The sequence below is a fragment of the Vigna umbellata genome, chromosome 4 (assembly GCF_029865625.1).
Source record: "Vigna umbellata cultivar VRB3 chromosome 4, Vumbellata_1.0, whole genome shotgun sequence".
Classification (NCBI taxonomy): Eukaryota; Viridiplantae; Streptophyta; class Magnoliopsida; order Fabales; family Fabaceae; genus Vigna; species Vigna umbellata.
In genome coordinates this window covers 7,503,929-7,529,009 of record NC_142168.1, presented here as the reverse complement: position 1 = coordinate 7,529,009, position 25,081 = coordinate 7,503,929, and the positions used below count along the sequence as shown (strand labels likewise).

Below are 25,081 nucleotides of genomic sequence, written 5' to 3'. Positions count from 1 at the left end.
TTATATATACCACTAAATTTTTTTACTGGATAGAAAACTTTCTTCTTATTTAAATTTTTAAGATTAGGCATATTTATTTGAATCATCAATTTGACAAATATTAAATATGCTTCTATCTCTTAATTTTGAGTGAAATTTAGAATTAATGTTTTTAAAAAAATTTGGACTAATTTAATTTTATATTTTTAAAACTTTATAAATTTAATTATTTTAACCAAATTTTATTAAGATTGTTTAATATTTCTTAGTAAATATAAAAAAATGAAAATGTGTCCAATTTTATAAACTACTTGAATATTATTATATAATATATTTAAAATATTAAATAAATTTAATAAAATTTGATGAAAAATATAAAATTTATATATATTTAAAATGTGATGACTAAATTAGATCAAAATTAAAAAATAAATACTAATTTCAATTTTGATCGAGATTTAAAGATCTTAAAAACATTTTTGACCCATTTGATAATCCATTTTCATTGGTTCCATCATGCAAATGCACGTAGGTACGTACTTTTGGTGCTACGGTATATGCATCAATCTGTAGCTAGAAATAATGACTTCCTTTTCTTGGTTTTGGGATTATTGTTTGGAGTTTTTGACATTGAAACGTGATTCTATTTGTGTGGAGCAATTTTAGTTGACATGGGCATCATTATCTAGCTACGTACCTACCTCTCTATATAGTCCTCAACTTTTTCTCCGATGACATGATGATGATAATAATCACATCCAATGCTACCTTCTATGGCTAATAAGTAGTTTCCGAGAAGAATATACTTTTGTCTACTCCATTGCTATCCATGCATAATTCCCATACCTTTTTTCATCAAATCAATGCATGGCCCACAAAAATTTATACGAGGAAGTTTTCTCAAATAAATTATTATTTTCTTTATCTTTGCTAAATCTCTTTTATCCTTTTAGAAACCCGTTTATTCTATACCCTCCCATTTGAAGACTACTAAGCAAAATTATAGGCAAAACTCCATCATATTTTATACAATATAAAAAATAAATAAACTACCATTCAAATATTAATATCTCTTGTGATGGAAACGATTCATTGTTCTTCTAAAGAAAGTTAAAAAATGTAATATTATCTTTTACTTTAAATAAATAAATATTTGTATTAGTCATTATCGATTAAAGTGAGATTAATACAATTAAAAGATCATTTTAATTAATTCCAACGCGACACAAAAATGATAATTTTAAAAAAATAAAAAAGTGTAAAATTACTTTAAATTTTGTTAATAAACAAATGTTTGATTCAGTATTGAATTAGCTTTAGCTTAGTTGATATTATTTTATAATAAGTAATAAAAGTGTTAGAAAAAATAAGTTTTAAAATAGAAAGGTATTACTTTCGTGATTTGTCCAACACTAAATTGTGAGCCTTTGTCAAGATCAACATATGTCAAAACATGCGTATATACCGCCTAGGGGATGCTATTCGTAAAAGAACTACATTGAATAAAAAATCAATACGAGGTGAGACTAAGATTTAGGGAATGCCAGCAGAAGAGAGATTAAGATTTGATGTTAGACATGATAACATTATGAAACTATCGAAACCTTATAAAGGGTGCAAAAATGTCTAAGTTAAGCTATGTCCAACTTCTGCATACAAATACAATTTGTTCACTCTCGGTATCTGTATATATTTAATATTTTAAGCATCAAATTGCATCAGCTATGTAGCAACAAACTAAAGAACTACAAGCGGAAGCACTGACCAGAATCTAACGAGGGTATAATTCAGTAGTTGAAGCCTCATTCACTGATTCCTGAGCTGATCTAGCAGTGGAGTGCGTTGATTTTGTTGCCCATGAATTATCATCCCATGATATGTTTGGAAGGCTTTCAGTCGCACTATATATGAATTAGCAAAAGGACTTCGTTCTTAAATTCCAAGTCTCCTTGACCAGAATTCCTTGACAACCTTTTGACAGCAATCCCTAAAAATATATATCAGTACAAAGTAAATTTATTTGCAGTTCAGTTTATGAGTAAATATACCATGTTTTGATGAACATGTGAAGTATATCATAATACAAAAACAATGTTATCTTACCTAGTCAACCCACCTTCTCCTAATTTATTACAATCAGACAAGTTACTTGTCCCAACTAGTATTCTGTCGAAGTTGAATTGCAATGATTCAACCATTTCATCAATTTCATCATTGTTTCCATCTTCTTCTTCAAATGTGAGACAAGAACAATTATAGTTAGTAAAGTTAAAGAACATCAATTTATGAAATTTTGCTTTTTTTTTTCTTTCTACCAAATGTGGGGAGTCAGAGTTCCCATGCTTGGAACATTATTGTATTCATTACCTACCATTAGTCTTTTGATGTTCCAAGCATGTTGTGTAACATTATATATTCGATATATGTATAATAGTGGCCAACACAAGGGAATGTTCGTTTAATAAAGTTCCAGTATGAAGTAAATAAAGAATGAAAAAAATCACTAAGCAGCAAGTCACCAAGCCACGTGCAATCCAGAATCAACCTGAAGGAGAGAATGACAGAGCTATGAATTTAGGGTGACAGAGCAGAGAAGTTTTATCATAAGAAGAATTTTCAGGAAGAGGAATCTTACCCACACCATGCCTTCTCTCATGGTTGAAAATCCTTTAAAAGCATATTTGGTTTTCGGTGCCTCGTGCTTTTTCTTCCTTCTTTAATTTCCTTATCACCCTCCACCTGTCTCTTGCCCATCTCCACATGTCTCTTCTCCATAACCAACTTTCTCATGTTTTTATCTGTTACATTACCCTTTCCTTCCAAATCAACCTTGTCCTCAAGGTTGAACTGAGGATAGTGCTGCTTAATGAAGATGAAATCTTCCCACGTAGCTTCATTAAGGTTTGATAGTTCCCATTGAATCAACAATTGTTGCACTTCTATACCATTCCGGAGGATGGTTCTAGCATCCAGAACCTGTTGAGGCTGAACAATAGGGCCAATCTCAGTTGTGGTAAGAGGTAATGGGAAATATGGTTTCTGTTGGTTGCCATAAAACTTCTTAAGCAATGAAATATGGAAAACGGAATGTATACGAGTCGATTCCGGTAATTCCAACTTGTAAGCCACCGGACCAATACGCTGCACCACCTTAAAAGGGAAAAAAAATCGCATTCTGATTCTTTCGAAGGGCAATAGAGTGTTGCCTATAAGGTTGTAATTTCACCAATGCTAAATCACCCACTGCTAGTTGAACGTCTCTCCTCTTCTTATCAGCTTGGAACTTCATATAATTCTGGGCTTTGAATAAATTATCCTTAAGTTGCTGCAGAAGTTTGCCTCTCTTGATTAAGGTTTCTTGCAGAGATCCAGGATCCTTATAATGAATCTGATAAGGGATAACCGAAGGGGCTCCTCTACCAAACACAGCCTTGAAAGGGCTCATTGTAATACTGTGATGAAATGAGGAATTATACCAATATTGTGCCCAAGATAACATTGGATACCATGACTTAGGATTCTCATAAACAAAGCATCGTAAATACATCTCAAAGTCTTGTTAAGGACCTCCATCTGGCCATCACTTTGTGGGTGATAAGAAGAACTCATAGCTAAGGTGGTGCCCTACGCTTTGAACAATTATTCCCAGAAAGAGCTAATAAAAACTTTGTCTTTATCAGACATAATAGATTTAGGAAAGCCATGGATTTTTGCAACATTTTTTATGAATGCATCTGCTACTGTTTTATTATTAAATTCAGCTTTCAAAGCAATAAAGTGACCAAATTTGGATAGGCGATCTACCACTACCATAATTATAGCATAGCCATGAGAAGAAGGTAGATGAGTAATGAAGTCCATTGCAATGTCTTCCCAAATCTGTATAGGGACAGGTAACGGTTGTAGTAAACCAGTAGGCAAAGCCTGATCACTCTTTGCTTGCTGACATGTTCTACCATTTTTTATGTAGGTTTTAACATCCTCCTGCATTTTAGGCCAATAAAACTGAGTTCAAATTCTCGCAAATGTTTTAGTCCTGCCTGCATGACCCCCGGTCTTTGTATCGTGAAATTCTTGAAGTATTTGTTGTCTCAAGGAAGAGCCTTCGAAAATCATCAACTTCCCTTTCCTAAATACCAACCCATCCTTTATTTCATACTTAGGATCAATTTTAATCCCTTGAGCATGCTGATTAAGTAACTCAAATAGTGTGTTATCCTTCTTTGTTTCCTTTGCAACTTTGATCAACTAGTTACTGGTAGGTTCTGACCAAGCCATAAACAAGCTCCTGGATAAAGCATCAGCAAAAACATTTTCTTTTCCAGGCTTATACTGAATAGTAAAGTCATAACCTAGAAATTTAGGTAACCATTGTTGTTGTTCAGGAGTCTGCAATGTTTGTTCTAATAATTCTTTAAGGCTTTTTTGGTTCATCCTTGTAATGAATTTGTGGCCAAGTAAGTAATGCCGAAATTTAGCCAGTGCTTATGTAATTGCATAGAATTCCCTTATATGGGTAGACTATTTTTGCATTCTAGGAGATATTTTCTTAGAGAAATAGGCCACTAGATAATGTGCTTAACTCAAAACAACCCCGATACCGGAACGTGAAGCATCGGTCTCCAAAATAAAGGGTTTCTTGAAATTAGGAATGGCCAATACTTGTGCTGAAGTCATAGCTTGTTTGAGCTGCAGAAAAGCTTGCGAAGCAAATTCAGACCAATGAAAAGAATTTTTCTTCCACAAATCCATGAGTGGACTAGCCATAGACGCATAGTTCCTTTTGAATCTTCTGTTGTAACTCGTGAGGTCTAGAAACCCTCTGAGTTGTTTGAGAGACGTAGGTTGTGGCAAACTATTAATAGCTTCCAATTTTGAAGTCTCCATAGCAACTTCTGCTCCAGATCACATGGCCCAAATAATCAATTTGGACAACTCCAAAAGAACATTTAGAGAGCTGAGCATATATAGTTTCTATTATTGGAGAGTTTGCAACACAAACTCTAAATGCAATAAATGATCATGCCATGTAGGACTATACACCAATATATCGTAAAAGAAACAAAAACAAATTTTCTCAAAACTCCTTTAAAAACCTCATTCATAAGGCTCTGGAATGTGGCTGGAGCATTAGTGAGCCCAAATGGCATAACCAGTCATTCATAATGCCCATGATGTGTTTTGAAAGCTATTTTGTACCTATCCTCAGGCTTTAACAAAATCTGGTGATAACCAAATTTCAAGTCCAACTTAGAAAAAAATTGGGCTCCAAATAACTCATCAATTCATTCATCAACTTTTGGATGGGAAAGATATCCTTCATAGTAACAACATTTAATGTCCTATAATCAGTACAAACTCTTCATGATCCATCCTTCTTTTTGACCAAGGTTATTGGTGAAGAGAAGGGACTCTTACTAGGTTGTATGATACTATCTTCCAACATATCGTGTACTAGTCTTTCAATCTCATCCTTTTGACTGTTCAGATATCTATATGGCTTGACTTTGACTAGCTTAGATCCATCAATCAGGGGAATAACATGATCATGTGATCGAGGTGGTGGGAGGGAAGAGGCTGTCTCAAAGACAGATTGATACTTATGCAATAGTGAGGCTAATTCAGGTGCTACCCTCAGTTGTCAACTCATCTCTTTTATCTATGTTCCACGTTAGCCTTTATCTTTATATTTTATTTTATTTTTTTTGCTTGATTTTACTTCTTACACCCTCTTTAGTTAGTTTATACACCAATTAATAAATATAAAAGATCATTTCGCCCTTAAGGAAAAATACAAATAATACAAATATTTTCCTTAATTCTCTTTCTCCCTAGCATTGAATCAACGCTCATTCAATCCTAGACCACCCTTCTATTAAATAGTCAATACATCACATTGGTAATATTACATAAATCATCAAATCAACAACATATCAATCATGTGTTATACTTTATTAATAATAACACTAAATAACTAACATAACAATTATAATTCTTAGAAACATCTAATCATTAAACACCAATTTACCAAATAATAATATTCAAGTCTCAAACTCACTTTATTTCTTAATTACCATATTTCTCAGTTCTTACATTTACACTTATTTTCTATATTTATTTATTTATTTATTTATACATTCATGACTTTTAACTATGTGAAAAATATTCCGTTAATACTTAATATAAATTATATTGATTTTTTTACTTATATTAAAAAGCATACGTGTGCATTTTGAAAAAGAGTTTGAATAAACACGAGACAAATGAGAAAACTATGTGCAATATATAAAGAAACTTTACAAGAAATTTGTGTAATTTATTCTATTATAAAATATGTCAAAGGAAATGAGAGGATTAAAAATAAAGGGAAAATGAAATACAGGAAAAATAAAATATAACCAATAATTATAAAAATGGATAATAATTTAAGTACAAAATAAAAAATAATGTTTTATTTGTAAATCCTTTAAGAGCAATGAATGATTATTTGTATATTATTTTTTATGAGAGTTTTTCTTATAATCATAAAAAAATGTATAGTAAAGACTTATTTTAGGTACTAATTAAGGAGTGACGATGTGCACTTGTGGTTAATTTTATGAATAAATTAGCATATAACCGTTATTTGGAATGACGTTGCTTAATTTCAAGAAAATATTAATGAATAATCATAAAGGACTTTGCATACTCGTTATAAGCTATAATTGATAATGACAATACTCAATCATATTTTTATTACTAAGAATCTTTTCGAGCTGCTAAAAGAAAACTTAATGGATCAAGGTGGACCACTGTAAGTATTACTGATTTTTTTTTTATTACAGAAGTTAATTAGTTTTGGTCATTATTTTTTTATTGTAAGGAACGTTTAATGTATTTCATTATATATAGATATATTTAAATAATTTTCAAAATATTAAATCATTTTATTTTATATATAGTAAATTATTTTGTTTTTTAAAGAATGTTGGTTAATATAATAATTCCTTTTAATATAATGAAGGTATTCATAAAGGTGTTTTAATAAAATAAATATTTATATTTATAAAAATAATGTTTAAAAATATTATTTTAATTTGTTTAATATATTGTTAATTATTATATAAATAATTTTAAATTTCTACATATATCCCATATATATGTTCAAACTATTTTATCATATAAAATTCCTTCACTCTCTCAAAAATAATGTCTTACTTTTGTCTGTTTGTAAATATAACTATTAATGTAATTTATTTTCTGAGAAAATTTGAAAATAAAAAAAATCAACATTTCATAAAAAAAAATTGACAAAATCAACGATACTAACTAAAATAACTAACTTTATTAACAAGTGTGAATTAGTTGTCAATAATATATATTTACTAAGAAAGTGAACATTTGCTTAATAGGAAAAATACTCTATTTTATTTACCAAAAATTTAAAACATTAAAGATTTGAAAAAGGATGACCAAACAATCTCATTATTACTGTATTTGATGCATTTATTACAGGTTTGTTTTCTTTAATAAGCAGTTTAAAAATCTTCAAAATGCTTACAATCTAAAAATATATATGTAATCGATATAAAAAAAATATTTTCTTTTCAAAGTAAATAATTTATTTTTATAGTTTTTTTTTCTATTTTCTCTCTCTTCTCACCTCTACCAAACAAACGCAATCTGATTGTCATTAAATCCAATTATACTATGCAAGCTTAATTTTCAGTAGAAAATAGGCCAACATTACTAACTTACTTTTCTTTTGTTTCTGTTTTCTCCAACTATAAGTATAATTATACGTAAAAACCAGTTCTATTAAGAATTTTAATTATATAAAAATATCAAAATACAACTTTATTCATCCCATCCTAATAGAAAAAGAAACAAACTATTTTTCGATTCAAATATAAATAAATTTTAACTATTTAAATATCTTAATATCAAGTTTAATAAAATATCAGTATGAGTAAACCATATGAGCTGATTTCTTATATATTAATTTTTTATTAATTTCTTAAAAAGATTAGAAAATATAAAAAAGAAGAAAATAAATAAAAAATAAAATCCTTTTTAATTTCTTAGAGGTGGTTGAAAATGGCTGGTTCCAAAAGTGGCGACAGAGAGAGGGCGTTTTAAAGCGAAAGCATAGCTTAAAGCATAACTGAGAAGGCAAAGGAGTGAAGGCAAGAGTGGAAGGTAGAGTAGCAGATCCAATCGTGTGCGGCAATGCCTCACCGTAACAATCCTGCGTCTCTGCCCCTCGTCGTCACCCTAAACTGCATCGACGACTGTTCTCTCGAGCTCCAATCCCTCGCCGGCGTCGCCGGCGTCGAGCATGTTCCCCTCAGCCGCCTCTCCGAAGGCAAGATCGAGTCTGCTGCCGCGGTCCTCCTGCACTCCCTCGCCTACCTCCCGCGCGCCGCCCAGCGCCGCCTCCGTTCCTACCACCTCATCCTCTGCCTCGGCTCCGCCGACCGCGCCGTCGACTCCGCCCTTGCCGCTGACCTCGGCCTTCGCCTCGTCCACGTCGACACCTCGCGCGCCGAGGAGATCGCAGACACCGTCATGGCGCTCTTCCTCGGCCTCCTCCGCCGCACGCACCTCCTCTCCCGCCACGCGCTCTCCGCCTCCGGCTGGCTCGGTTCCGTCCAGCCTCTCTGCCGTGGGATGCGCCGCTGCCGCGGCCTTGTTCTCGGCATCGTCGGAATCTCCGCGTCGGCTAGGTCTTTGGCCACTCGCAGCTTGGCCTTCAAAATGAGCGTGCTCTATTTTGATACTCAAGCAGTACGTATTTTGAATCTTTCCTTCATTGAGTGAAGAACCCTTCTTCAGTTGAAATTAAAATAGTAATCGATGTATCAATGCTTTAATTTTGTGATCCACTTGTTGTTTGTGAGACTTGATTCTTAATTGATATTGTAGCATTTGTTTCATGATTCTGAAGCATTTTTTGTTTTTGTGGCACTGTAACTGGTGTGTAACAGTTTGGATTTTATGATTAGCGTGTGCGTTAACACTATTGAAATTCAACTTACAAGAAACCAGACAAAAAGGTGGAAATACTGGAACAAAGCATCTGTTTGGTTTGAACTCATTTGTATGGAAAAGTCAGAAATGCTCTTTGACCATTCATTGGCGCATTCCTGGGCAATGGTAGTTCATAATGAATTCAGTTTTTGATAGAATTAGAATAGCATGTATGGATTTGTTGATCAGTCCGTGCAAACAAGCATTTCTGTTACTGGAATAGTGTACACGGTATTTTTTATTTACTATAATTAGGTACTGCTATCCAGAACTAACGAATTCTTGATACTTAAATCTTAGATTAAGCTCTAAAAGACAAAGGACAGTCTCCAGAGAGAAGTCAGAAGGAATCCAAAATTTATTCAATGCTTTGTGGTTCACCTCATCTCTTTCTAAGTAGTTATATAATATGTACCATTTAAATGTTCCACTCATACAAAATTCTCCAGCATGACATTTGATTTCTTCTAATGCATGAAACATATATTCCTCCATGCTGTCCCTAACCAGATCCACTTGACCCCATGATCATCTAATTTTTGCTTTCATCTTAACTATCATGCCCTTCATTTCCTTTTGTAATTTTGCCTGGCATCATTCCAGCATGCTTCGTGATAAGCACCCCAAGCATTTGGAAAGCTCATCCTTAAAATCTAGATGTCAAGGGGCAAGAATTAAGAACCCAACACTAAAATACTCTCTTCAGCGTCAAATATTACTTGGTGTGGGACTTAGGCATCCCAGAATACCGAAGCCCTTATCATAGTACCACACTTAAGAAGTTTTCACACTATGATACTGGGTGACACTTTAGTCAACTTTCTCGTTAGTCATAACTCTTCACTAGTTTGAACCCTTTGTAAGTAGCCATTTCTCAGACGACAATCATCTCCGGTAATAATTAATAAGCATCCTAGCATTGGGGAACCCAACCTTAAAGACTAGTTGTTATGGGGAAGAACCAACACTTGAATACTTTACCGAGCTTCGCATATTACTCTATGTGAGACTTAAGCACCACATAATACTCAAGTCCCTCCATTCTTTCATCTACTTAAATTCTATTTTCAGGTAAGAATAAGATACTGTGGTCTAACGTGAGACTTTACTGTTGTTTGGTTTAACTTATTTTAATGAAATAATAGCTTATTTTGACAGTTTCTACAGATAGCTTAAAAAAATAGGTGATTATTTCCCCCAAATTTAAGCTAAGTTGTTAGTGGAAATTCCTGTGTTTTTTCTTAAACCAATGAATTTGTATCCTATTTTTGATTGTGAGAATTGACTATTAGTTGCTATAAACTCTTTCCGTGGTTAATGCAAAAGCTTCAATTTTTCTTAATCGCAACTGTTCCATAATAGTCCTTGAGGACTTTTTAAAATAAAAACTTGAAATAGTAGTCTGTACTTTTTTAGTTCACGTTTGATGATTGTTTATTAGTTGGAGAGCCGATGAATCTATTTGTTGGTATAAATTCTTATTGGATATATTTGATATGATGATACTCTCTTCAAATGGGGCTTGAATTTTGTGTAGTCAGTAAACTTTGTAATATAACTATGTATGCTATTTCTTCATTTTGTTAACATGCTGATCAGACTTTTGTTAAGGGTGAATGAGCCTTTTCATTTCTTCATAACAATCATAAAATGTTATATTTGTTTCAGCTTCGTTTTGCCTTAAGGTTTCTGTTGCCCTAGAAACTTGCACAAGGGTATGCATATTCAATTAATTCAGTACCAGTAGCTTCGTGAAAGGGGTTACAAAAGGCTTGATTGTTCTGTATTTCAACTTCTGAATGTTTATTTCATAGTCTGCTCTCTTTAATTTTCATTTTTCATTTGTTTCTTTGGAACATTGGAACTTAGCATGACTTGTACTAGTTTCAAAGCTGACCGAATACTATAAGGTTTTTACTAATTGATAATTTTGTCGTCAACCTTGCACTCACAGGAAAAAGGAAAAGCAAAGTTCCCTCCTGCAGCACGAAGAATGGATACTCTTAATGATTTACTTGCTGCAAGTGACCTTGTATCACTCCATTGTGCTTTAACAAATGAAACAATGCAGATTATTAATGCCGAATGTCTTCAACATGTGAAGCCTGGTATTTACTTGTTCATATGCTACTATATATTTTTCTTTGTTTCTGTTAGTTATTTATTGTTTGAGTATCTTACAAATATATAATGTATATAATGTTTCCATAGGAGCTTTTCTTGTAAATACGGGCAGTAGTCAGCTTTTGGATGATTGTGCTGTAAAACAGCTCTTGATTGATGGAACCATAGCTGGATGTGCTTTGGATGGTGCAGAAGGGCCCCAATGGATGGAAGCATGGGTACGGTAAATTTAGGTTTTGTATTCTTTAATTTGTAAGGTATGATGCAGACATTCACAAAAGTTTTAACTACTGATTGAAACTCACAACTTATTGTTCCTTTACTTTCATACTTGAATGTTTCAAAGGAAGTAAAGTTTTACTTCTGTCAGATATAATAGGAACTCGAGTGCATTTGATTAAGTGCAAAATAAGAAAATAAGTTGCCACAAGCATCAAAAAATAAATGCACTTGTGTTTGTGGAGTATAATTTTCATCTCAAGATAAGACAAAAGTGTAGAGAAGAGAAGGGGGGATACTTATGATCATATACGTTTATTCAATATTGAATCAGTTGATTAATGAATTATTGAAAAAGAAATTTCTTCTTACCAATTTGTGCTGTGCTACACGGGTGAATATACTTGTGTATTGGTTTTGACTAGGGGCTCGTAGCAAGGAATGGAAGAGAGATGTCTGATTGGGTTTAGAATTAGAACTTAAAAAAATAAACTGCTTTAAAAATTTAATACATATTGTCTTGCTTATTCTTTTCATTTTGTTTTATCGGTCTAAGAAACTTAAACTCAAAGGTTGAGATGAAGGGAAAGTTCATAATAGAAGATGAGGATGAAATTGAAGATATTATTCAAGATGGGAGGAAGGGGAAGATCTTTTGATATGGGATGATGAAGATGAACGAAGTAATGTTGATTTTGGGGATGACGAATGATGATCAAATTGTCCATTTGGACTTTAGCCAGACTGATTTCTAGTCTTTTTTTTTGTGGGGTGGCTTTATTGCTAAATTTAACCAGTCACTTTTTTTTTCAGTGTGACTAGTGATTTATCTCTGTTTTACTTGAGAATAAGTATTTAAGAGAAGCTACTTGAGAGATTCAAGTAAAATTTCTCTTCAGAGTCATTTATTTAGAGAGATATGTATCTTGCGACAGAAGTACAAAGAGAGAGGAAAATAATAAAAACTAAAGACCGCCAATGACAGATAGATACAACAAACACTTATGAAGTTTTTTATTCTATTTTTCTAGCCATATAGTGAGCTATTTGGCTTCTTTATGTTAACATGCTCTTAGTCTATTGTCATTAGGCATGGATTTGTGCTTTTAATTTTCGATTAGTTGTAAATGCTCTTTTTCTTATTGGTAATGAATATTACAACTCACTTCATGAATCGGAAAATAGCCATTTTGATTCCCAATGTGACAACCATTTTTTATTTCGAACTACTCCATTTTCCTCATTCAATACTGTTGGGAGTCTCACATCGACTAGAGATAAAGCTAGCTTACAGTATATAAGTAGGTGCAAATCTTACTTTACAAGCTAATTTTGTAAGACTGGGTTAAACTTAAAGTCTATTTCTTAACATGGTATTAGAACCATGGTTTAGAACCTATTTTAGCAAGATTTGTTGTTGAGTTTATTGTTCCACCCGTTATTGGGCTGCTATTGAATCACCTTGTCTAATTTCACGCTCAATATGTATATGCTTCGACGTGAGGGGTGTGTGTTGGAAGTCTTACATCGACTAGAGATAAGGTTAGTTTACAGTCATAAGTGGGTACAAATCTCACTTTACAAGCTGGTTTTGTAAGATTGAGTTATGCTTAAAGTCTATTTCTTAACAAATATTGTACTACCCTTAAATAGGATTTTGTCAAGTATCTCTTTCAAAAAAGATGCTCTTTCCTTGTGATAAGTGGGAGGTTTTAAACCCCTTAGATATTCAGCAACCGATTTCAGCATTTTGATAGTTAGGAATTTCTCACCAAATTAAATGGCAAAATATTGCCATAAATGCATTTGTAGATGTCTTGAGTGACCAACTATCTATCGTTCAACACCTCATTCATTGTATTTTCTTCATAGATGCTGAAATTCCCTCCTTCCTCTTCACAAATGATTTCACATTTCTGTTCTTATAGCATCTTGGATACGAACATCAAATTATTCTTGATCATTTGCCCCTTTATCTTCTTTTTCTATCTCCTAATAGCTTCAAAATCGTCTCTCTAACTTCATCATGAATAGATGTGCAAATCTAACATTGTCCTTTATTCGGGCAAAAATGTGATGTTTGATCCTTGCAGCAGCACCGCAACATTTATGCAAACAGTGGAGGAACACTCTGGCTTCATCTGATAACGATGTCCCTTTTCTTCTGCTGGCCCAATATCCTACTAGAAAAAACTAATGCAACAGTAACATGGAAGTAAATACATGAGAATAGAAGTGGAAAGAGACTGGGTGGGGGGTGACTCAAACTGAGTAAATGAGGCATTAATAGAGAGGGCACAAAGCATTAATATTCTGACTTTGGTTCAAAATAGGAAAGGAATTCGCCATTTCCCCTCCAATTTTATAAAAATTTGTGAAACAAACACTGGTATTGCTATTGCTCAGACTTAGTTGATTAGAAAGATATGGCACCTTTTTTGTGATAATGGAATGCAAACATTGGTAGTCTATGATGATCATAATAACAGGCCGTTGCATATTGACAAATGGAGGATTTTCTCAAAACTGACTCAAAACCCGTTCTATTTTGTGTGCTTGATTCACTTTGCAAGAATTGCATGATAAAGCACCAATTAGCAATTCTTCAAATAAAGAAGTGATTTATGCAATTTAGCAAATGATTCAAGTTAAACAATGAATTTCCTGACAATTTGTATCAAACTCTGAAGATTTTGTATCAAATCAGGACACAGGTCATACCATCTTATGATAATCAGGGTCAAAGTTTTCATTCAAAAGTTATACAAGTTTACGTGTCAGTGTTATGGTTAAACATCTCTTTGCCCCTTTGTCATCTAGAGGACTCGATGCTTTGGAATATGATTATTCTTTATCAGAGTAATACTGGGATTAATGGAAAAACTGTATTGTCAAACTAAAGTAGGTTTTGTAAAAGATTGTTGGCTTCATGCAATTTTATTTTTGTATTTGCTACTCTTAATCATGTACATATACACAAACACTACATTACATATTAGATTATGTCCTGTCAGTGTATAGCAATGATAGTTTAACAAAAAGGATGGTACTATAACATACTTTTGATATGTCTTCTACATCAGGTGAAGGAGATGCCTAATGTGTTGATACTTCCCCGAAGTGCAGATTACAGTGAAGAGGTTTGGATGGAGATAAGGGAGAAAGCGATATCCATATTACAAACATTCTTCATTGATGGAATTATTCCGAAGAATGCCATGTCAGATGTGGAAGAAGAGAGTGAGGTTGACAATGAAAGCGAACAATCTGATCAGCAATACAAAGAAAATGCTCTCCAGATTATTGTTAGAGAGCAAACAGATGATGTTCACTTAAGTCCTGATAGTTCCCAAAAGAAAGGAAGTACTCAAGTGAAAGAGTCTTCATCCCAACTTCAGGTTTCAAGTTTGTCTCATAGTACCTCTGCTAGGTCTGAAGGAAGGCGTAGCAGGTCAGGTAAAAAGGCCAAAAAAAGGCATACCCGTCAAAAGTCCCAACAAAAACCAGAAGATCCTTCTGCACTGGAGAAAGAAGGCACGTCTCAGAGAGATGACACTGCTATGAGTGGCACTGATCAAGCTTTGAGCTCCAGCTCTGAAGATTCAAGAAGTAGAAAAACTCCAATAGAAATGCAAGAACCAACTAGTTCTCAAGTAAAATCAAGTGTGAGACTTAGTGGAAACTGTACTGAACTATTGAGAGATGGATATGTTATAGCACTGTATGCTAGAGACCGCCCTGCCCTTCATGTTTCAAGGCAAAGAGTTAAAGGTGGAGGTTGGATCATGGATTCCATGTCTAATGTGTCAAAAAGAGACCCTGCTGCACAGTTCCTTATCATCTTCAGAAGCAAGGTTTGTCTTGAAGGAACTTTGCACTTATCCTAGTCACTTTATTTTACGTGGCATCAGGGATTTCAAATATTAGTTTAGGATTTTGCAATGGTGTAAGATATATTTTTAGCTCAAGTGTTCTGCAAATTAGCTGATATTTGAGTGTTAATACATTTGCTTCAGGACACAATTGGATTGCGATCTCTTGCTGCCGGTGGTAAATTATTGCAGGTAAAATTGCATTATCATGCTCAGTTTATCAATTTTATCATATATATCCTTTAGAATTTATTATTATCATATATATTGATTCTTTCGCATGCTGTATTTGTGTGAGTAGTATATTTTCTACAAAAGCTAAAATTTTAGACATACGGCTAAATTATTATTTATGTTTCACTTCAAAGACGATGTTTTTTTAATTTGGTTAAAAACTGTCATTTTTGCAGATCAATAGAAGAATGGAGTTTGTATTTGCTAGTCATAGTTTTGATGTTTGGGAAAATTGGACACTAGAAGGTTCCTTACAGGAATGCAGACTGGTGAACTGCAGAAACCCATCAGTAAGTTTTCTTTGTTTTTTATTTGTTGCAATCAGTGTTTGATACATTGGTATGACATTTAAATGGTTCCCTGGAATCTGATAATTAATTGCAAAACATTTTTAGTTGGCTGAATATGGTGTTGAGGCTTTCCAAAATTGGTTATAACTTGTAATTGTACAGCCTCATCTTTCTTAACTTTCCTCAAATATTCTATTACTTTGTGTGGAACATTCGTTAGAGAGAAGTAGAGGAGATGGCTTTTAGGGGCTCATTTTGTTTCTTCGCTTGCCATTTTAATTTTTCGTATGAACAAAAATTGTCAACTATTAGCTTCTTTCATCAGTTTACTAGAGCAAGTCGTTTCTCTGATGCATCATACATAGTATACAATAAATAATTCGTGTTGCTTCATTGTTATATCCATGCTTGTCATTGGCTATGATCATATACAAGCTGATAATTTAGTTTGTTAAATTTCTGAAAATTGATCGGTTAATCCTTGCGCACTTCCTCTTATTGACACAAATACTAGGCTGTTTTGGATGTACGCGTTGAGATATTGGCAACTGTAGGCGAAGATGGAGTCACTCGTTGGATTGAATAGAGAATGATTCTAGGTCTGTAATACTCAAAAAGGAGCTTGTAAATTACTCCTGTCACGTGATTTGATGATCTTTCAAATGTTTCTTTGTCAAAGATTGGAATGTATTTATAGTGTAGAGCATAACTTTTTCTTCTTCTTTTGCTTCTTTTTCTTTATTATTTATTGAAGAATTTCATGAGATTTCATTTTGTATGCACTTGGCCTCGTGTGATGATCTTTGGGTTGTCCTGTTGCAGTTTGATCTGTAACACTTATTTCTCAACCTTCTCAAGTATTGCACCAGTGGAGCGATTCTCAGTTTAATTGATTTAACTTTGTTTGTAGATAATAATATTGTTTATAATCCATTATCATTGATTTTCAAAAAAATTATTTAATCCTTTGGTTGAAAGCTCGTTATTCTATTAATATTGAACTCAACATGTAAAAGTAATTTGTTAAACTTAATTTGATAAAAAGTAGTAGGTAAAAATATTCATTGGAATTTAATCCAAGACATTATTTTAGAAAATAAAAATATGTAGTATTAATTACAATAAAATAGTGTTTAAGCATTAGCGTACAGGATATGAGTTTTTTTCAACGATAATCGGAAATTTAATTTGTTTGTAACTATCTAATTCTATGTATTGGTTTAGTACGTTATAAATTTTAATCACTGTATAATTTTTTTATATTTTATTTTACTTCATCTATTAGAAACCGAAAAGTTAAAGTTGTGTTCATTTTCCCATCTCGGCTGTAGGAGAAAGATAATATGAATGGTTGCTAGTTTATATTTTATCTTTTCTCTGTTCAGTTTCATCTTTTTAACATTTTAAAAAACTCATTTTTTAGGGCCAATGCAAATAGATTATAAAGATTCTTTGTACTATGAGTTGAGGGGAATCTATTTGCTCAAAGTTGACTGTACTGAAGAACTGTAAACTAATAATTTTGTTTAATTAAATAAATAAAATCACATTGAAACTAGACAGATTGTATAAATGATTAATACCAAATTTAATAATTTCGACGATATTAACAATTAATGAACAGTTCACATATATCATAGAAAAATTAAAATTATATAAATCCCGTTATATTGTAACACATTTTGAGTACATGCAATGAAAGAATATTAAGTATTAAATTAATAAAATTAATAAAATAATTAAAAAAAAACACAAACGAAAATTTAACACGTAATAAAATAATGTGATGAAAGGAGATGAACACAAAGATTAAGGTTGTAGAAATAGTTTTATGGATTGTTATATATTTTTGTATTGATTGACATAAGTTGACTTTTATACATAACCTATTTCGGAGTTCTGCAGAAGACTTGATGGAGAAGCTCTGTTGTAGAGTGAGATGAGTGATGAGATTAGCACTTTGGATGGCTCATCAACATTGGAACTTACATGATTAACAGTTCCCTTTGTGTGAGGAAGCCCTGTTGGTAGTATAGAAGAATATGTATTTGTATTCTAAAATCCGACATAATTATGAAAAAGTTCTATAATTCAAAGAAAATATCTAAGTCTTGCTAACCAACAAAATATCTAGCTATGATATTTGTGCCACTAAGAAATCCCATCAACTCAAGCACATATTTCATGTGATACTTTGGTTAAACATTTCCCATCAGCATCAGCTCACAGAAAAGACAACCATACCTCCCATGGAATCTCTACAATGTTGTTCAGAAAACATCCTCTTGGGAAAAATCAAAAGCTACATTTTATAATACGGAATTTTGTTAAATAGTTTTGACTTGATTCAGAAATATGACTACAACACCACACTACCTTTTACTTTTTTAAATAAACACAATCCCTTCTACTTTTATGTTGAGTTCATTTACTCATAATTTATTGTTTAAAGAGAATTGTGTTCACGAATTATCAATAAAAAATACTTTCACTTGTATAGATCTAAGAGGAAAGAAAAAAGTGCTCTGATTTGAAGAAATTTGGGATAAATTCTCATTTTTGTCCTTGACAAGCAATTCGTTTGAGCTTTGTAATAAGTTGTCTATAGTTATGATTTCTTCTATGAAACAGCTCACTGAGTTGGCTAACCTGTATAGGAAACCATTGAATATATTTTATAGTAAAAAATAATTGCAATTATTCTAAATGCATACAAAATATATACTACCATTTTTTATTTTTCAGGTTACATATATTTTTTACCATAAAAAGTTATCTACATGAAAATGTAAAGGATTCACAACATAAATTATTAATAATAATTAATATTAATAATAATAATTATTATTATTATTTCAGTTTACTAAATTACTATTTTTTTACCTTTTAATAACTAATTTTAATTTTTTTTCTTCTTATAAATATTTTTACAATTAAATATAATATTAACAATTATCATTTTATATTACTTTTATAACTAGAAATATTTTGGTAATTTTTAATCTCTACTAATTAAATAATTTTTTTATCTGTCACATCCGTCAAATCTTACACTAATTTTCATAAACTTTACTTTCAAATTTATTCTCACTTACCGACTCAAATAAACAACAAAAAATTTATCTTCAAATTGATTCACTAACTCTCCCACAAATCATCTTTCCAAAGTAAACACACCTTTAATCTTTTCAAATTTCTATATGTCAGTTTCTATTGTGAACAACTAACATAATTCTCATATCAAATAAGGAATTAACTACCACCATTAATTACTATTCAATATATTAGAACCTTACATAAGAATGCATAAAGTTTGTAAGTGCAGAGTGAAATAATAATAATAATAATAATAATAATAATAATAATAATAATAATAATAATAATAATAATAATAATAATAATAATAATAATGAATTAAAAAATATTAAATATGTTTATAATCCTAAATTTTAATGTGAAATTAAAATTTATTTATGTTTTTAATATAATTTAGTTTTCAAATTTTAAAAATGAATAAATATAATTCTTTTAATCCAATTACATTAATTTTTTTACTTATTAAATTATGTTTTGGACTTTTAGTTATTTACACCATTTAACATATTTTAACTCAAATGTCAGCTTACAAAGTCATTTAATATGTGAAAAAAAATATTAACACCATTAAATTAAGATTATATCTTTTAATTTTTAAAGTTTAAAAATTAAAATATATCAAAATTTTAAGCAAAACCGAATTTCAATTTAGCCTCCAAATTTAATTATTTTTATGTTTTCTTTATCTTTTATCTTTTGTTAGTTTTTTATTTATTTTTATTTGTATTTTAAATTTAACACATATTTCTTCTATTATAAATAAAGAATTATATATATATATATATTCAACACGAAGGAGATTAATCTTATATATAATTTTTCCTATATTCAACAAACTAAAAACATATTTAATCTTTAAAGAATAATATTTGACTTTGTAATTATTATAATTTAATATAAATTATAAAGAAACTAATTGTATTCGATTGTGAATTATTTTGAATATATATATATATATATATATATATATATATATATATATATATATATATATATAAAATTATAACTATTTTTGAGCTTATTTTGAATAGATTTTTTTTCAACTTGTCATTTTCATCCCTTTATAACTAAGTAGAGTTTTGCATTGTTAGAAAGTGTAACAGTAATGAGGCAGTAATATGATAGAAAAATTCAAAATGGAATGAATCTTATTTAAATGAATCAATGTCTCTGTCAACAACAATATAAAAAGAAGTTTATGGATTCAGTAAAGGAAATGTAACGAAATAGAATCCCAAAAATATTATCGGCTGCATGAATAGAGGATCGTCCTGCACAGAAATTGGGTAAGGTCAGAGAACAGAAAGAGCAGTGAGGAAATTCTGGAAGAGAGAGATACTTGCCACATTCCACATGCCCCCCAAATCCTTTTAAAAGAGAATTTTCCTTACGAATCCTAGTGCTGCGTCTGCTCTCCACCTCCTGCTGATCAAGTTCCACGTGTCCCTGATCACGTTCCACCTGTCTTTCATTCATAATAACATGTCGTTCACTCCCATCATGCAGCTCACGTGTTACAATACCCTTCCCTTTTAAAACACCCTTGTCCTCAAGGGTGAGGGATGGATAAGATTGTTGCAGCAGCAGAGCATCTTCCCAAGTTGCCAATTCTGGTTTGGTTGACTCCCACTGAACCAACACCTGAGGAATTTGTTCCGCACCACGAACAATTACTCTCGAATCCAAAATCTTCTCAGGTTGCAAGGTCGGTCCAAATTCTGAAGTAGTCAATGGCAAAGGCAAGTATTGCTCAACTGGAGTGCCATGGAACTTCTTCAACAAAGACACATGAAATACGGGATGAATTCTAGCAGTGGTAGGCAATTTCAATTTGTATGCAACATCACCAATCTTCTGAATGATCTCAAATGGGCCAAAAAAACGCAACCCCAATTTATGATTCTTTCTCAAAACCACCGAATGTTGACGGTATGGTTGTAACTTAACCAATACCAAGTCCCCCACTTCAAAATATACCTCTTTCCTCTTCTTATCAGCCTGTCCTTTCATGTAATTCTTAGCCTTTTCCAAATTGAATTTAAGCTCATGAATCAGTTGGTCACGAGCTGTTAAAGTATCTTGAAGAGAGACGGGATCCTTCAAATCTTTAACATAAGGAACAATGATTGGAGGATCTCTCCCAAATACAGCCTTAAAAGGCGTCATATGAATACTATGATGATAAGCCGAATTATACCAAAATTGTGCCCAAGGAATCATAGAATGCCAAGACTTTGGATTGTCATACACAAAACATCTTAAGTACATTTCCAAGGTCTTATTTAAAGCCTCTGTTTGGCCATCGGATTGAGGATGATATGCGGAAGTCATAGCCAACGTTGTACCTTGAGCCTTGAAGAGTTGTTGCCAAAATGCACTAATGAATACTCTATCCCTATCAGACACCACAGTCTTAGGGAAACCATGGATCTTGACCACCTGCTGGATGAAAGCATCAGCAACCATCCTACTATTAAAATCTGCTTTGAGAGGAATAAAGTAACTGAACTTAGACAATCGGTCTACCACCACCATAATTGTAGAAAAGCCATTAGAGCTAGGTAATTGAGTTATGAAATCCATACTGATATCCTCCCAAATCTGTTGAGGAATAGGAAGAGGGTGTAACAACCCTGAAGGCAGTGTTTGATCAACCTTGGCTTGTTGACAAACATTACAGTTTTGGACAAATGCTCTGACATCTGCCTGCATCTTCGGCCAAAAGAACTGTTGACTGATCCTAGCCATAGTTCGAGTTACTCCCGCATGTCCACCTATCTTCGTACTATGAAACTCATGTAAAATAGCCTGTTTGAGAGCCAAGTCATCAGGAATCATCAATCTACCCTTCCATAATAACAAGCCATCTTTGACAGTATAATCTATGTCAGTGATTTCATTATTTAAATGTTGTTGATACAGAGAACTCAACCATTCATCTTTGGGCATCAACTCAACTACTTTAGTTAACCACCCACTTCGAGGTTCAGACCAAGCCAAGTGAAAGCTTCTTGATAAGGCATCAGCTGGGATGTTATCCTTGCCAGGCTTGTACTGAATCTTAAAATCATAACCCAAAAATTTTGGTAGCCACTATTGTTGCTCCGGGGTTTGCAGTGTCTGCTCCAACAACTCCTTAAGACTCTTTTGGTCAGTCTTGATAATGAATTTGTGGCCGAGGAGATAGTGTCGAAACTTTGCCAGAGCTTCAGTAATAGCATAAAACTCTCTAGTATACACTGACTGCTTTTGCATCCGTGTTGACAGCTTTTTAGAAAAATATGCAATAAGATGGGAATTCTGACTCAAAACTGCCCATATTCCCAAGTCGGAAGCGTCGGTTTCCAGAATAAACTCTTCCTTGAAATTGGGCACCGCCAGTACAGGTGCTGAAGTAAGGGCCTCCTTTAATTTCATAAAAGCATTAATGGCTGATTCAGACCATTGAAAAGAGTCCTTTTTAAGCAACTCAGTTAGAGGGGCTGCAATAGAGGCATAATTTTTAACAAACCGTCGATAGTACTCAGTAAGACCCAAGAATCCTCTTAATTGTTTCAGTGTGGTAGGTTGAGGCCATGCTTTAACAGCTTCTAACTTGCTAGTTTCCATAGCAATCCCTGCTCCAGTTAATGTATGTCCCAAATAATCAATTTTCCTGACACCAAAGGAACATTTAGAAAATTTAGCATAAAGTTGGTGCTGTTGTAATGTTCTCAATACAAATTCCAAATGAGCTAGATGGTCCGTCCATGTAGCACTGTAGATTAATATATCATCAAAAAATACCAACACAAATTTTCTCAAAACACCCTTAAAAACTTCATTCATCAAACTCTGGAATGTGGTGGGTGCATTAGTCAAACCAAATGGCATAACTAGCCACTCAAAATGACCATGATGAGTTCGAAAAGCTGTCTTATGTCTATCTTCCAGTTTAAGCAATATCTGGTGATAACCAGATCGCAAGTCAAGCTTTGAAAAAAAACAAGCACCAAAGACCTCATCTATCAACTCATCAACTGTAGGTATAGGAAATGTGTCTTTAATGGTAATAGCATTAAGAGCTCTGTAATCAGTACAAACCCGCCAAGATCCATCTTTCTTTTTGACCAATATGATTGGAAAAGAGAAAGGACTGGTACTGGTTTGCACCACTCCTTCTTGCAACAGACTGGCCACTAACTTCTCAATTTCCTCCTTCTGACTATGAGGATATCGATAGGCTCTAACTTTAATTGGTTGAGAACCTTCAACCAAAGGAATGGAGTGGTCATGTGTCCTAGGAGGAGGTAAGGACGTAGGATTTCCAAACACCGCAGCATATGTATGTAGCAATAGAACCAATTCAGGTTCCATATCCTGAGGGAGTTCTAGCTCTGGAAATTGCTGAGAAGTCAGTTCAATGAGTTGCATACTAAAAATTTTCGCAATGGATTTGGTATGGACCAGTCTTTTTATATGGTGGCATTGTGCAAGAGTAGGCAAAATTGTATGATCACCTTGTAATGTTACATACTTGTCATTGTATAAGAGCTTCAACTGTAATGAAGAGTAATCAGCAATGTGTGGCCCAATGGATTTTAACCAGCTAGCACCAAGAACTAAGTCAGCTCCAGAAACTGGTAGTAAAAAAACTGGTAATTGAAATTTGACTCCCTGTGCCCGAATAGTTAGCTCACTAACCAAGCCTTCAGCAGCCATGTAATTACCATTCCCCACCATAACTCTGAACATAGGAGCTGGTTCAACAGGTAATTTCAAGAACTTAGCAATTATTGGTTGAAGGAAATTATCAGAGCTACCTCCATCAACCAAAACCTGGACAGGCAGAGAACCAATGTGTGCAACAAAACGGATGGTACCAACTCCTGCTCCTCCATTCAAAGCCTTGAAGGACAAATGCAATGCCTCCTCAGTGTCCACCACTCCTGCTGTACTATTGAGAGAGTCCATTTCTGGTTGCACGGTTTCTAACTCCTTTTCATCCTCTTCCATTTGTAACAGTAAATATTGTCTGTTGGGACACTTATGATTGAAAGAAAATTTCTCATCACAAAAATAACAAAGGCCCTTCTCTCGACGTAATTGCATTTCCGCAGGACTGATTTTCTTCACATTGTAATTTCTAAAAGGAGGTCCTGAAGGGGTGGGTAATAATGGAGGTAGAGGCTGGGAATTATAATGAGGCTTCAGAGGTTGTCTGGGAACATTATTCTGGTTAGAATTTAAGGTAATATTGGAATATCGATGGCCTTGTGGTGGGTTTCGAACAATAGCCTCAGGGACATATTTTTCCTCGAACAATTTAGCCAGTGACACAGCTCTCAATAAATTTGGAGGACTCTGAGCTACCACGTCGCGTCTAATATCCTTATTCAACCCACTCAAAAAACAATTTAAAAGAACTTCAGAAGTTAACCCTTCAGATCGATTGGCTAAACTCATGAATTTCAGGTAGTAATCAGCAACTGTACCATTTTGTGTCAATTTGAACAACTCAGCCATGGGGTTATCAAACGGGGAAGGACCAAATTAGGACTCTAGGGCACGTTTCAAATCGTTCCAAGACTGGAAGACATGCTCCTTCTGCAACATCTGAAACCATGGAATAACATCCTTCTCAAAATGCATCGCAGCTATTTCCACTCTCTCCAAATCCGAAGTATTGTGGTAATTGAAGAATTTTTCTGCCTTAAAGATCCATTCTAACACTGGAGTGTGACCATCGAAATGAGGAAAACCCAACGATATGTCGCGAACAGGCATCGCTACGGAGAACATCCCGGAATTTGCAGATTGTGCTCCATTCTTTGAGTTCGTATCACCAACGTGCTGAGTTTGAAGTTTGATTAGATGATCAATGGCTATCTGCATCTGATTCATACGCTGCTCTGTTTTATCAATCAGGTCTTGATTCATCTTATCTCTATCATTTTGCTTTTCCATCCAGCTCACCAACGAGGTAACCTGTGTCTGTAAATCTTTTAAACGTGTGTTCTCAGCCATTGGAGTCGATGAAAGCACCAATGTAACAGTAATAAGGCAGTAATATGATAGGAAAATTCAAAATGGAATGAATCTTATTTAAATGAATCAATGTCTTTGTCAACAACAATATAAAAAGAAGTTTATGGATTCAGTAAAGGAAATGTAACGAAATAGAATCCCAAAAATATTATCAGCTGCATGAACAGAGGATCGTCCTGCACAGAAATTGGGTAAGGTCAGAGAACAAAAAGAGCAGTGAGGAAATTCTGG

At 33.2% G+C, this 25,081-nt stretch overlaps 1 protein-coding gene across 1 annotated transcript; it reads left to right on the top strand.

Annotated features, from left to right (window-relative positions):
- The first annotated feature begins 8,064 nt into the window (after nucleotides 1-8,064).
- On the top strand, nucleotides 8,065-16,505 carry AN (NAD(P)-binding Rossmann-fold superfamily protein). The gene is made up of 7 exons (XM_047302923.2): nucleotides 8,065-8,745; nucleotides 10,943-11,096; nucleotides 11,200-11,330; nucleotides 14,415-15,185; nucleotides 15,348-15,395; nucleotides 15,614-15,727; nucleotides 16,242-16,505. The coding sequence occupies exons 1-7, from the start codon at nucleotides 8,188-8,190 to the stop codon at nucleotides 16,311-16,313; spliced, it is 1,848 nt and encodes a 615-aa protein (XP_047158879.2). The 5' UTR covers nucleotides 8,065-8,187; the 3' UTR covers nucleotides 16,314-16,505.
- Nucleotides 16,506-25,081: the final 8,576 nt, after the last annotated feature.